Raw genomic sequence first — 14,222 nt, 5'->3', positions numbered from 1 at the left:
CAGACCCATAATTCCCAGCAGTGGGCTATAGGCTACTGACTACTGTACTAAATTGTGCCCATGGGGATAAGAGGTGCCGTATATAAAAGAAGAGAAACCATCCTGGTGGGCCGACATGACATCCCCGGCTAGATCAGCGCCGTACCCCGCTGCTGTGTATACGGCTTATGGCCACACGGCGGCCCCCTGCTCTGTACACTGCTACATGGAAGCTCCAGGTTCTGAAGACTGGAGGATGCTGCCACCCAGTGGCCAAAGAAGAGAATGCAGCAGCAACTCCAGGTAATGGAGAAAAGCAGCAGGAGACAGTTTCAAAATCTCTGCTTGCTTTCAGCAAATGTAAGCTATATCTACACAGTTTAAGATTCACTACATTGTATTCAGTCTAGATAATGCCGAGATCAAAATAAACTTAAAGGGGCTTTCCATTGCTTCACAGCCCCAGTGGCTGAATAACAAGGTGGGACTGGAATATTCACCTCCCGGCTCTGCCCACCCATTCGATGACGGGGAGATGACGGGCCAGGAAGAGGAGCAGCAGCAGCAGCACCGCCGGGCCAGGAAGAGGAGGAGCAGCAGCAGCAGCACCGCCGGGCCAGGAAGAGGAGCAGCAGCAGCAGCAGCACCGCCGGGCCAGGAAGAGGAGCAGCAGCAGCAGCAGCACCGCCGGGCCAGGAAGAGAGCAGCAGCAGCAGCAGCACCGCGGGCCAGGAAGAGGAGCGAGCAGCAGGCAGCAGCACCGCCGGGCCAGGAAGAGGAGCAGCAGCAGCAGCAGCACCGCCGGGCCAGGAAGAGGAGCAGCAGCAGCAGCAGCACCGCCGGGCCAGGAAGAGGAGCAGCAGCAGCAGCAGCACCGCCGGGCCAGGAAGAGGGAGCAGCAGCAGCAGCAGCACCGCCGGGCCAGGAAGAGGAGCAGCAGCAGCAGCAGCACCGCCGGGCCAGGAAGAGGAGCAGCAGCAGCAGCAGCACCGCCGGGCCAGGAAGAGGAGCAGCAGCAGCAGCAGCACCGCCGGGCCAGAAGAGGAGCAGGCAGCAGCAGCAGCACCGCCGGGCCAGGAAGAGGAGCAGCAGCAGCAGCAGCACCGCCGGGCCAGGAAGGCCTCGGAAGAGCCAGCAGCAGCAGCAGCAGCACCGCCGGGCCAGGAAGAGGAGCAGCAGCAGCAGCAGCACCGCCGGGCCAGGAAGAGGAGCAGCAGCAGCAGCAGCACCGCCGGGCCAGGAAGAGGAGCAGCAGCAGCAGCAGCAGCACCGCCGGGCCAGGAAGAGGAGCAGCAGCAGCAGCAGCAGCACCGCCGGGCCAGGAAGAGGAGCAGCAGCAGCAGCAGCAGCACCGCCGGGCCAGGAAGAGGAGCAGCAGCAGCAGCAGCACCGCCGGGCCAGGAAGAGGAGCAGCAGCAGCAGCAGCAGCACCGCCGGGCCAGGGAAGAGGAGCAGCAGCAGCAGCAGCACCGCCGGGCCAGGAAGAGGAGCAGCAGCAGCAGCAGCACCGCCGGGCCAGGAAGAGGAGCAGCAGCAGCAGCAGCACCGCCGGGCCAGGAAGAGGAGCAGCAGCAGCAGCAGCACCCGCCGGGCCAGGAAGAGGAGGAGCAGCAGCAGCAGCACCGCCGGGCCAGGAAGAGGAGCAGCAGCAGCAGCACCGCCGGGCCAGGAAGAGGAGCAGCAGCAGCAGCACCGCCGGGCCAGGAAGAGGAGCAGCAGCAGCAGCACCGCCGGGCCAGGAAGAGGAGCAGCAGCAGCAGCACCGCCGGGCCAGGAAGAGGAGCAGCAGCAGCAGCACCGCCGGGCCAGGAAGAGGAGCAGCAGCAGCAGCACCGCCGGGCCAGGAAGAGGAGCAGCAGCAGCAGCACCGCCGGGCCAGGAAGAGGAGCAGCAGCAGCAGCACCGCCGGGCCAGGAAGAGGAGCAGCAGCAGCAGCACCGCCGGGCCAGGAAGAGGAGCAGCAGCAGCAGCACCGCCGGGGCCAGGAAGAGGAGCAGCAGCAGCAGCACCGCCGGGCCAGGAAGAGGAGCAGCAGCAGCAGCACCGCCAGGCCAGGAAGAGGAGCAGCAGCAGCACCGCCGGGGCCAGGAAGAGGAGCAGCAGCAGCAGCACCGCCGGGCCAGGAAGAGGAGCAGCAGCAGCAGCACCGCTGGGCCAGGAAGAGGAGCAGCAGCAGCAGCACCGCCGGGCCAGGAAGAGCAAAGGACGCTTTTTTTTTTTTTGGAGCCATTTAAAAGAAGAAATGCAGCGATTTCTGATGATTGGATACATTGTAGCAAATCCTCAGCTGTGAGAAGCGATTGGTCAGAATACGTTTTCACACTCTATATAAGGATATTGTTAAAACTAGAAAACAAGCAGAGACTGAGAAAGAACACAGTGACTTCTGTAATGTGACCAGGGCCGGAGCAGCTGCTCAGGATTACAAACGACCATAAACACAAAAACGGAGGCCAAAAAGAAAGATTGTAATAAAATCAACAGTAAAAAAGAAAATAAAAACAGATGGAGCAAAAAGGTCAGCGCAGAACATCGGGAGGGGGACGTGTATAGTCCTGGCCAAGACATGTATAAGGGGCGAGCCCCGCAAGCTGACACTTCATGTTCTCATGGTTGCAACAAAAAAAATAAAAAAGAAAATGTATTATATATGTTATTTTTCAATAGACGTTATTTTTCTTGCACTCTTCCTTTTGGCCACGGTTTGTGCCGGTTCCATCATTCTCTGATAACCAGGAGCCATAACACCACTTCCCCCCACAGCCGAGAGCAATAGCAGGGGTGCACCCGGATCACACTTTACCCGCTGTAACTCAACTGCAAAACACCGCAGATGACTGAAGTGCTGTATTTCTCAAGGATTACATCACAGTGCAGAGTATAAGCAGAGGACGGGGGAGGAGCGCAGCTCCGGAGCAACATTACCCAGTGACAAGATTTCCACAGAATTAAGCCATTCATTCTATTACTCCAGAGCTGCACTCACTATTCTGCTGGTGCAGTCACTGTGTACATTACATTACTGATCCTGAGTTACCTCCTGTATTATACTCCAGAGCTGCACTCACTATTCTGCTGGTGCAGTCACTGAGTACATACATTACATTACTGATCCTGAGTTACCTCCTGTATTATACTCCAGAGCTGCACTCACTATTCTGCTGGTGCAGTCACTGTGTACATACATTACTGATCCTGAATTACCCTCCTGAATTATACTCCAGAGCTGCACTCACTATTCTGCTGGTGCAGTCACTGAGTACATACATTACATTACTGATCCTGAGTTACCTCCTGTATTATACTCCAGAGCTGCACTCACTATTCTGCTGTGCAGTCACTGTGTACATACATTACTGATCCTGAATTTCCTCCTGAATTATACTCCAGAGCTGCACTCACTATTTCTGCTGGTACAGTCACTGTGTACATACAGTGCTGATCCTGTATTATCCTCCAGAGCTGCGCTCACTCCGCAGCCCCCTCCATACAGTACAGATCACACCACGCTTTCATCTTTACAGTTTTTTTTATTCTTTTTCTGGTTTTATTAGCAGACGTCTGTGGCTTTATCTACCAAAAAAGTAAAATTAAAAATAAAAACCTGACTGAGCGATGCGCTTGATAACCGGGGTCACATGGAAACAGCAGGATATAAAGAATAAATTACAAAAAAAAAGGAAGGAGGTGGGGACCCCTGGAGAGGAGCGGGACCCCCGGGAGATGTGGGGACCCCCTGGAGAGGAGCGGGACCCCCGGGAGAGGAGCGGGACCCCCGGGAGAGGAGCGGGACCCCCGGGAGAGGAGCGGGACCCCCGGGAGAGGAGCGGGACCCCCGGGAGAGGAGCGGGACCCCTGGTGGCGACTCCTCCGCCCTCAGGACAATTCATGTGGAGGAGATGAGGAGGGCGAATCCTGTGGCTTGAGAAAAGCTCAATATGGCAACAAGTTGGGGCCGGCGCACGTCGTCTCAGTCCTGCTGGGTTCCGGGCCAGGGTCTGCTGCACTAAGGCACTATCCTCATCACCGCCCCCGCAGGGAGACCACCGGCCTAACACAGGGGGCACTGGGGGAGGAATGACTGGATCATAGTGGATTATAGGAGATTATAAAAAAATTGAGGAAAAAAAAAAAATTCTAAAAGGGTTTTGGTTTCCTTGCATAACACTGCCCGGCCGCCCCCCGCGGTGCCGCCCCTCCCCACCCCAGTGAGTCTGAGAAAGCCCCTTTTTCCTGAGACACAGCACGATTGCTCCCGAACTGCAGAGCGTTGCTCCTCTAGCCCCCGCCCACGGAAAACAAGAACGGTTGTCGGGTGCCCCCCTGAAATGTTAGTACACAGCGCACCCCTCCCCCGACTCACCACATTAACCCTAGTAAGACTTAACAAGGAGAAGAGAGGCAAAGTCTGCAGGGCTCCTCGCCCCCCGCCGCACCGTGTGCCGGTCCCACCGTCAGAGAGGGGCAGATGGGGAAGAGGCCCTTAGAGAAGTTCCAGACACCGGGAGGAAATAGTGGAGAGGCCCCGGCACGGAGGGGCCCGGTCACAGGAAGTAGTCGGCCACGGGCTTCTTGAGGGAATGCCTCTGGTCTCTTGCGGAGCGGCTTCAAATATGATGAATTCCTTCTGCAGATGCTCATCCAGCTCCAAGATGGCAGCAACGTTTCCACATCTAAGGGGGAGAAGACAGTGGTCAGGGGGGCTGCGCTGGGCCCATCAGTAGGGGGAGGGGTGGACGAGGGTTGAGGGATCACGATGGGTCCAGCATGCAGTGGAAGGGCAAGGGGGGGGGACGACACACACCGCAATGGGTCCATGCAGTGAGGGGGGGTTGGGGACACACCACAATGGTCCATACAGTGAGGGGGAGGGGGGGGACCGCAATGGGTCCATGCAGTGGGGGAGGGGGGGGACCGCAATGGGTCCATACAGTGAGGGGGGGGGGGGGGGGGGACAGACACCACAATGGGTCCATACAGGGGGGACGGACACCACAATGGGTCCATACAGTGAGGGGGGGGGGGGGACGGACACCACAATGGGTCCATACAGTGAGGGGGGGGGGGAACACCACAATGGGTCCATATGCAGTGGGGGAGGGGGAGGGGGGAACCGCAATGGGTTCATACAGTGAGGGGGGGGGGGGGGACACCACAATGGGTCCATACAGTGGAGGGGGGGGGGGGGGGGGAGAACCGCAATGGGTCCATACAGTGAGGGGGGGGGTGGAAACACCACAATAGGTCCATGCAGTGGGGGAGGGGGAACCGCAATGGGTCCATGCAGTGGGGGAGGGGGGAACCGCAATGGGTCCATACAGTGAAGGGGGGGTGGGGGGGGACGGACGGACACCACAATGGGTCCATACAGGGGGGGGGGGGGACACCGCAATGGGTCCATACAGGGGGGGGAGGGGGAACCGCAATGGGTCCATACAGTGAGGGGGGGGACGGGGACGGACACCACAATGGGTCCATACAGGGGGGGGGGGGGGGGACGGACACCACAATGGGTCCATACAGGGGGGGGGGGGGGACGGACACCACAATGGGTCCATACAGGGGGGGGGGGGGGGGACGGACACCACAATGGGTCCATACAGGGGGGGGGGGGGGAGGGGGACGGACACACAATGGGTCCATACAGGGGGGGGGGGGGGGGGACGGACGCCACAATGGGTCCATACAGTGAGGGGGGGGACGGACACCACAATGGGTCCATACAGTGAGGGGGGGGGGGGGGACCGGACACCACAATGGGTCCATACAGTGAGGGGGGGGGGGGACGGACACCACAATGGGTCCATACAGTGAGGGGGGGGGGGGACGGACACCACAATGGGTCCATACAGTGAGGGGGAACACCACAATGGGTCCATGCAGTGGGGGAGGGGGAACCGCAATGGGTCCATACAGTGAGGGGGGGGGTGGGGGGTTGGACACCACAATGGGTCCATACAGTGATGGGGGGGGGGGGGGGGAGAACCGCAATGGGTCCATACAGTGAGGGGGACGGACACCACAATGGGTCCATACAGGGGGGGGGGGGGGGACGGGGGGACACCACAATGGGTCCATGCAGTGGGGGAGGGGGGGGGGGGGGACGCAATGGGTCTTTGCGGGGGGGGGTGAACCGCAATGGGTCCACGCTATGGGTGGAAAGGGGGGGGGGGGTGAACCGCAGTGGCCATGCAGTACAGACCTGTAACAGTAGTTTGGCGCAGACCACACAGTCAGGACGGTCTCGTTGAAGTGCCACTTGTAGCCCTCCATGACCAGCTGGTGCGCGCGGCAGATCATGTCGATATTGTTTGCAGCGTTGAACTGCGCCACCACGTCACTGCCGAAGAGATAACCGGCTCCCCGAGGGCTGACTCCCCACCCGGTGGTATCTGCAGGGGGCAATACACCAGACTCATCAGGGGGCTCCGATTCACCGAGCTCTGGGGCCAGGACGGCCAGTAATGGACTTACCTTCTGGGTCAGACCACAGCAGGTCGCACATGGGGCCATCGTGAGGGACTTCTTGTTTGCGGTCGATGGTCCTGATCTGGTCCAGGGTCTGTATTGATGGCGAGAGTCCGCCGTGTACGCAGAAGATCTGGTGGGGGAGGAGCAGAGAATGGCGGATATGATGTCACATGGCGAGGACCCCCCCAAGGTCTCAGCCGCCGTCTCCTACAGCAGGGAGGCATTACCCAGCGTTAGATGGGACCCCCCCTCCGACCAAGCTCTTACCTTGCCATCAATAATGGCCGACAGGCTGAGATAGTCGAAGATCTCCGTGCAGTACCGCCACACGGTCACCGAGCCATACTTGCGCAGACACTCGTCGTAGAAGCCGTACACTTGTGTGATCTGTCGGCTTTCGTGGTTCCCGCGGATGAGTGTGATCCTGTCAGGGTAGCGGACCTGCGCAGACAAGGAGGCCATCATTACCGGAGAGGGGACACAGACGTCCCGGGGGCCCGAGCCGGCAGGCCGCAGGGGGGCACAGACGTCCCGGGGGCCCGAGCCAGCAGGCCGCAGGGGGCCACAGACGTACCGGGGGCCCGAGCCAGCAGGCCGCAGGGGGCCACAGACGTACCGGGGGGCCCGAGCCAGGCCACAGGGGGGCCACAGACTGGTCCGCAGCCCAGGGTCTGGGTGTCTGTGCCGCCGACGCTTCGTAAGTTCCCCAAGTAAGGGGGGCAGACAGCCCTGGAGGCTCCGGCACCCCCCAATCTTCTAAAACTCAAGAAGCCAAAAAGTCAAGAAGTTCCCGGGTACAAGTCCTATTAACCCTTCCCTCACCTTCAGTGCCAGGAGGAGGAGGAATGTTTCGACGCTGTAGAAGCCGCGGTCCACGAAGTCGCCCATGAACAGGTAGTTTGTTTCGGGAACATCACCCCCGACCTGAGAGCAGAAGGCAGGACATTAGGTGGAGATGCGCCTGCCCGGGCACACACAGGGGCCGCACCTCCGCCTGCCCGGGCACACACAGGGGCCGCACCTCCGCCTGCCCGGGCACACACAGGGGCCGCACCTCCGCCTGCCCGGGCACACACAGGGGCCGCACCTCCGCCTGCCCGGGCACACACAGGGGCCGCACCTCCGCCTGCCCGGGCACACACAGGGGCCGCACCTCCGCCTGCCCGGGCGCACACACAGGGGCCGCACCTCCGCCTGCCCGGGCGCACACACAGGGGCCGCACCTCCGCCTGCCCGGGCGCACACACAGGGGCCGCACCTCCGCGACACTCACCCTGAACAGCTCCTTCAGGTCGTAGAACTGGCCGTGGATGTCGCCGCAGACCTGAGGGCACACAATATGTCGGCGGTCAGTACCGGCTCCACGCACCGCACGCTGGCGCGCACATGACAACGCTCCTTACCGTGACGGGGGAGTCCACCCGCTGCACGTTGCTCTCCTCCACCAGGATCTCCCTGTAAGAGAAGAGACGTTACCGGGCGCGGCACGTGCCGGACGCTGTCCTCCGCCCGCGGCTATGCCCGCACTCACCGCGCCTTGGCACAAAGGGCTTTGACTTCGCTTTCCTTGATGAGCTCACAGCGTCTCAGCTGCTCAATCTGCCGGTCGAGGTCACTGATCTCCGTCATGGCTTCTCCTTACCGAGCGTCTGCGGGGGAAGAGGGGAGAAGAGGTCAGCAGAACTCATCACCGAGGACTATGCCATAAACAAGCCCCGAGCGAAGAAGTGTTGTCGTAGGGACGGAAGCATGGGCGGCTACTAGCAGTGACCCACGTGCGTCTCCTTGGACTGGCAGCAAACGTGTGAGGAGCGGTAAGTCCCCGGATAATCGCTGCTGCCACCGTCTGCTCCGGGCACATAAGCCGTCACATGGCGGCCGGACTAATCCACAGCACGGCAGGTACGCAGCACCAGCGCACAGAACTGGGGGAGGGGGTCCGGCAATACATGCTTCCAGCCAGTCAGACAAATGGGGCCCGCCGTCCCTCTATCAGCTCCTCCTGGCAGGCAGTCATGTGACTACAATATGGAGGTCCTACCCCCATCATCTGTCATTGGGGAACCCCTAGATGAGCGCTGAGGACTGGAATCTGCCTCTCTCCTCTACATTACTTTATGTGGGGGATCGATTTAGCCCCCCACTAACGCAGAACAAACCCCGCCTTTCTTAAAGGGACGACGCAACACGAGGAAGTCCGCGCTGTCCGGGAGACGTCGCCTCATTTCATCAGCTGCGATCTGACAACATCCCCTGCAGGAAAGTATTTTTTGGGTGTGTAAAATCTTCATCTCCACGGCAACGGGTTACAGCGGACGGCGAGACGCGGAGGACGCCTGCACAATGCGGGTCAGCAAGAAAAGTACACCTTCTCCAACAGTCAGCGCAGCACAGCACAGCGCAGCACAGGTCCAGGAACAGAATGATAGAAGCACAGCGCACTACAGGTCCAGGAACAGAATGATAGCAGCACAGCACAGCGCACTACGGGTCCAGGAACAGAATGATAGCAGCACAGCACGGATCCAGGAACAGAATGATAAGCAGCACAGCTCCAGGAACAGAATGATAGCAGCGCAGCACAGCACAGCTCCAGGAACAGAATGATAGCAGCACAGCTCCAGGAACAGAATGATAGCAGCACAGCACAGCGCACTACGGGTCCAGGAACAGAATGATAGCAGCGCAGCACGGATCCAGGAACAGAATGATAGCAGCGCAGCACGGATCCAGGAACAGAATGATAGCAGCGCAGCACGGATCCAGGAACAGAATGATAGCAGCACAGCACAGCGCACTACGGGTCCAGGAACAGAATGATAGCAGCACAGCACAGCGCACTACGGGTCCAGGAACAGAATGATAGCAGCACAGCACAGGTCCAGGAACAGAATGATAGCAGCACAGCACAGCGCACTACGGGTCCAGGAACAGAATGATAGCAGCGCAGCACGGATCCAGGAACAGAATGATAAGCAGCACAGCACGGATCCAGGAACAGAATGATAGCAGCACAGCACAGCGCACTACAGGTCCAGGAACAGAATGATAGCAGCGCAGCACGGATCCAGGAACAGAATGATAAGCAGCACAGCACGGATCCAGGAACAGAATGATAAGCAGCACAGCGCAGCACGGGTCCAGGAACAGAATGATAGCAGCACAGCACAGGTCCAGGAACAGAATGATAAGCAGCACAGCACAGCGCAGCACAGCTCCAGGAACAGAATGATAAGCAGCACAGCACGGATCCAGGAACAGAATGATAGCAGCGCAGCACGGATCCAGGAACAGAATGATAGCAGCGCAGCACGGATCCAGGAACAGAATGATAAGCAGCACAGCACAGCGCAGCACGGGTCCAGGAACAGAATGATAGCAGCACAGACTGACACATGGGCCGAGCAGCCGCACACGGGAGCAAACCAGGTGACTGCGTAATCCCCATGCAGAACCCCCATAATCAGACCCTGGTGCTCCGCTCCTCGGCCGGCACAAGCCGCTGTCACAAGGATCAAAGTGCAGCAATCAGGAGCCAACGCAGCACATCCCGGACACAGGAGGAGAGCGCACACATCACACTCATATGGTATATATATGACCCCACCATACACTGCTGTGGGGGGCAGCACTGATACACGAGGGCTGCAGGGAACCACATTAAAAGGGCGACTCCACAGCGGCCATTGTCTCCATACAGGGCCCTGCATAACGAGGGTCGACCATCTGCTCCCCAGCTCCGTATACTGCACCCCGGACCTATAGGGAATGTGTGCACATATAGCAGAGCTCCACGTCTGCACACACCGGAGACCTCTGCATATAGGAGTAGGGGGCCGACAACTACTCTGTCTTGCCACCTATACACGTGCAGCCCCCTACAGCTCCAGTACATGGGGGGTGTTTCCTCGACAGCCATCAGTCTATACGAGGCCAACACCCAGCTGTATACAATCACCTTCTTCTATATATCCTGTACATAAAACACCTATATAGAGATAGGGATCCTATACAAGGGGCGCCGTCTGATCAGCTACACATAGGAACTGATATAGAGGGGTAACATCTTTAGGGAGGGAGGGCCCTCCCCATATACATCTATAAATGAGCAGAACTCTATAGGAAGTCCCACATATACAAGCAGGATATATATACCTACGGGGGATCCCCAATATGTCTCTAGGGTTCATGCCACACAAACAGGAGCTATACCGGGTCCCACAGAGAGATCTATAAGAAGCAGTAATCTATATAGCTCTACAGGAGCCCTCCCCACATATACTGGCACTGTACACACTTCTATTTACCTCTATAGGGAGCCCTGCTCCCATATACAGGCATTGTATAAACATCTATAGGGGCAGCGCTCTATATACCTCTATAGGGAGCCCCCCCACACAGTATACACATCTATAGGGGTAGAGCTCCATATACCCCTATAGGAAGCCCTCCCCCATACACAGTCATTGCATACTCATCTATAGGGGGCACAGCTTTATATACCCCTATAGGAAGTCCTCCCCCATACACAGGCGCTGTATACACATCTATAGGGGTAGAGCTGTATATACACCTCTATAAGGAGCCCTCCCCCCATACACAGGGACTGTATACACATCTATAGGGGCATAGCTCTATATACCTCTATAGGGAGCACTCCCTCACATACAGGCGCTGTATACACATCTATAGGGGCATAGCTCTATATCTCTATAGGAAGCCCTCCCCCATTCACAGGGGCTGTATACACATCTATAGGAGCATAGCTCTATATACCTCTATAGGAAGCCCTCCCCCATACATAGGCGCTGTAGACACATCTATAGGGGTAGAGCTGTATATACCTCTATAGGGAGCCCTCCCCCATACACAGGCGCTGTATACACATTTATGGGGGCAGAGCTGTATATACCTCTACAGTGAGCCTTCCCCCATACACAGGGGCTGTATACATATCTATAGGGGCAGAGCTGTATACACCTCTATAGGGAGCCCTCCCCCATACACAGGCGCTGTATACACATCTATAGGGGGGAGGGCTCTATATACCTCTATAGGGAGCCCTCCCCCATACACAGGCGCTGTATACTCATCTATAGGGGAAGAGCTCTATATACCTCTATAGGAGGACCTCCCCCACATACAGGCGCTGTATACACATTTATAGGGGCTGAGCTCTATATACCGCTATAGGAAGCCTTCCCCCATACACAGGGGCTGTATACACATCTATAGGGGCAGAGCTGTATACACCTCTATAGGGAGCCCTCCCCCATACACAGGCGCTGTATACTCATCTATAGGGGGCAGGGCTCTATATACCTCTATAGGGAGTCCTCCCCCATACACAGGCGCTGTATACTCATCTATAGGGGCAGGGCTCTATATACCTCTATAGGGAGTCCTCCCCCATACACAGGCGCTGTATACCCATCTATAGGGGCAGAGCTGTATACACCTCTATAGGGAGCCAACCCCCATACACAGGCGCTGTATACACATCTATAGGGGCAGAGCTGTATACACCTCTATAGGGAGCCCTCCCCCATACACAGGCGCTGTATACACATCTATAGGGGGGAGGGCTCTATATACCTCTATAGCGAGCCCTCCCCCATACACAGGCGCTGTATACTCATCTATAGGGGGGAGGGCTCTATATACCTCTATAGGAGGACCTCCCCCATACACAGGCGCTGTATATACATCTATAGGGGCAGAGCTGTATACACCTCTATAGGGAGCCCTCCCCCATACACAGGCGCTGTATATACATCTATAGGGGCAGAGCTGTATACACCTCTATAGGGAGTCCTCCCCCATACACAGGCGCTGTATACACATCTATAGGGGCAGAGCTGTATACACCTCTATAGGGAGTCCTCCCCCATACACAGGCGCTGTATACTCATCTATAGGGGCAGAGCTGTATACACCTCTATAGGGAGTCCTCCCCCATACACAGGCGCTGTATACACATCTATAGGGGCAGAGCTGTATACACCTCTATAGGGAGTCCTCCCCCATACACAGGCGCTGTATACACATCTATAGGGGCAGAGCTGTATACACCTCTATAGGGAGCCCTCCCCCATACACAGGTGCTGTATACACATCTATAGGGGCAGAGCTGTATACACCTCTATAGGGAGCCCTCCCCCATACACAGGCGCTGTATACTAATCTATAGGGGCAGAGCTGTATACACCTCTATAGGGAGTCCTCCCCCATACACAGGTGCTGTATACACATCTATAGGGGCAGAGCTGTATACACCTCTATAGGGAGCCCTCCCCCCATACACAGGCGCAGTGCACGCTTACATAGAGGGGGGGGTACACACATCTCTGGAGGTCGCCCCCTCACACACAGGCGCGGGGCGGTACCGGTCGCTCTGAGCCGCCGGAGCGGAGCACGAGGAGCCGGTGCCGCGGCCTCACCTGCCGCTGTGTCCGCTGTGGCTCGGGCGGTAACAGCGCTTCCCTCCTCCGGTGTCTCCCGCTTCCTCCTCCACACACCGAGAGCGAAGCCCCGCGACAAGATGACGAAACCCCCGCGTCACCGGCTCCTCCCCCTCCTACAGCCCTGCCTGGCAACCGGCCGTGACGCGCATAAGGCGGGAAATCGTCACTGTTGAATCCAGAAGCTTTATTGACACCCGCGACAATCATACACACATAGGCCTCGCGACGCTGACAGGAAGGCCTCATAGCTAGTGATGAGCGAGTACTAAAAAGCTCGGGTGCTCGAAGCTCGGGCCGAGCCTCCCAAGATACTCGTGTACTCGGCCCGAGCAACGAGCCCAATGTTATCCTATGGGAGACCCGAGTATTTTTGTGAAATGACCTCCCGGCAGCATGGAGAAACCCTAAAAATGTCACAAAAGTCTCAGAAGAGTGCTCAAATGACATGGCAACAGCATGGGGAAGACCCCTTGAAGCATTTATCACTCAAAAGTCACAGCTGTGAACAATTTTGTCCGCGTTTTACGCCATTTTTACGGACTCACCAGAAAACCTTCCAAAATGACCCCAAAATGATTTTTCATGGCGGAAATGTTAAGGGCACATACCCAATAGTGAGATAGAGCTGGTGTATGTTACTTTTTGAGATCAATACATGAAAGATTTTACGTGAAAACATTGTGTGGCACTCCGATGTCCCTGAGAAGAGACGTACATGAAGGCCTCTTGAGTCTAATGTGCCCATTTTGAGGAAGTGAGTCTTTGTAGTATTTTCCTTTGCCAGGGCAGTCCTAAATTGTGAGGTTCACCAATGCCCCTGCATACAGACGTGCATGAGGGCCTCAAAACATTAAGTGTCCATTGTCAGGAAGTGGGTGTATTATAGTATAGCCCTTAGGCAGGGCAGCCAAAAATTGGGAGGCTCCACATTGTCCCTGGGTAGAGACGTGCATGATGGCCTTTAAACCTGAAGTGCCCATTGTAAGGAAGTGGGTCTATTTCAGTATAGCCCTTTGCCAGGGCAGCCAAAAATTGGGAGGCTCCACATTGTCCCTGGGTAGAGACGTGCATGAGGGCCTCAAAACATTAAGTGTCCATTTTAAGGAAGTGGGTGTATTTCAGTATAGCCCTTAGGCAGGGCAGCCAAAAATTGGGAGGCTACACGTTGTCCCTGGGTAGAGACGTGCATGAGGGCCTCAAAACATTGTTCCCATTGCAAAGGAGCGGGTCTCCTGTCGTTGTAATGTCCATTCTGCAAAGAATGGGCGAAAAAATTTACCACTGGGGGTATACCTGAAACAAAGACCT

General features: G+C 57.2%; 1 protein-coding gene across 1 annotated transcript; it reads right to left on the bottom strand.

Annotated features, from left to right (window-relative positions):
• Nucleotides 1-4,267: 4,267 nt before the first annotated feature.
• Nucleotides 4,268-13,027, bottom strand: LOC142279586 (serine/threonine-protein phosphatase 4 catalytic subunit-like). The gene is given in 10 exon segments (XM_075332692.1): nt 4,268-4,555; nt 4,558-4,652; nt 6,182-6,371; nt 6,454-6,580; nt 6,718-6,891; nt 7,273-7,374; nt 7,724-7,774; nt 7,854-7,905; nt 7,982-8,099; nt 12,891-13,027. Coding segments are annotated over 9 exon segments (921 nt in total). The 5' UTR covers nt 8,080-8,099; nt 12,891-13,027; the 3' UTR covers nt 4,268-4,523.
• Between the last annotated feature and the right edge of the window lie 1,195 nt (nt 13,028-14,222).

The sequence above is a fragment of the Anomaloglossus baeobatrachus genome, unplaced genomic scaffold (assembly GCF_048569485.1).
Source record: "Anomaloglossus baeobatrachus isolate aAnoBae1 unplaced genomic scaffold, aAnoBae1.hap1 Scaffold_4364, whole genome shotgun sequence".
NCBI classification, from domain to species: Eukaryota; Metazoa; Chordata; class Amphibia; order Anura; family Aromobatidae; genus Anomaloglossus; species Anomaloglossus baeobatrachus.
This window is presented reverse-complemented; position numbering and strand designations above follow the sequence as displayed.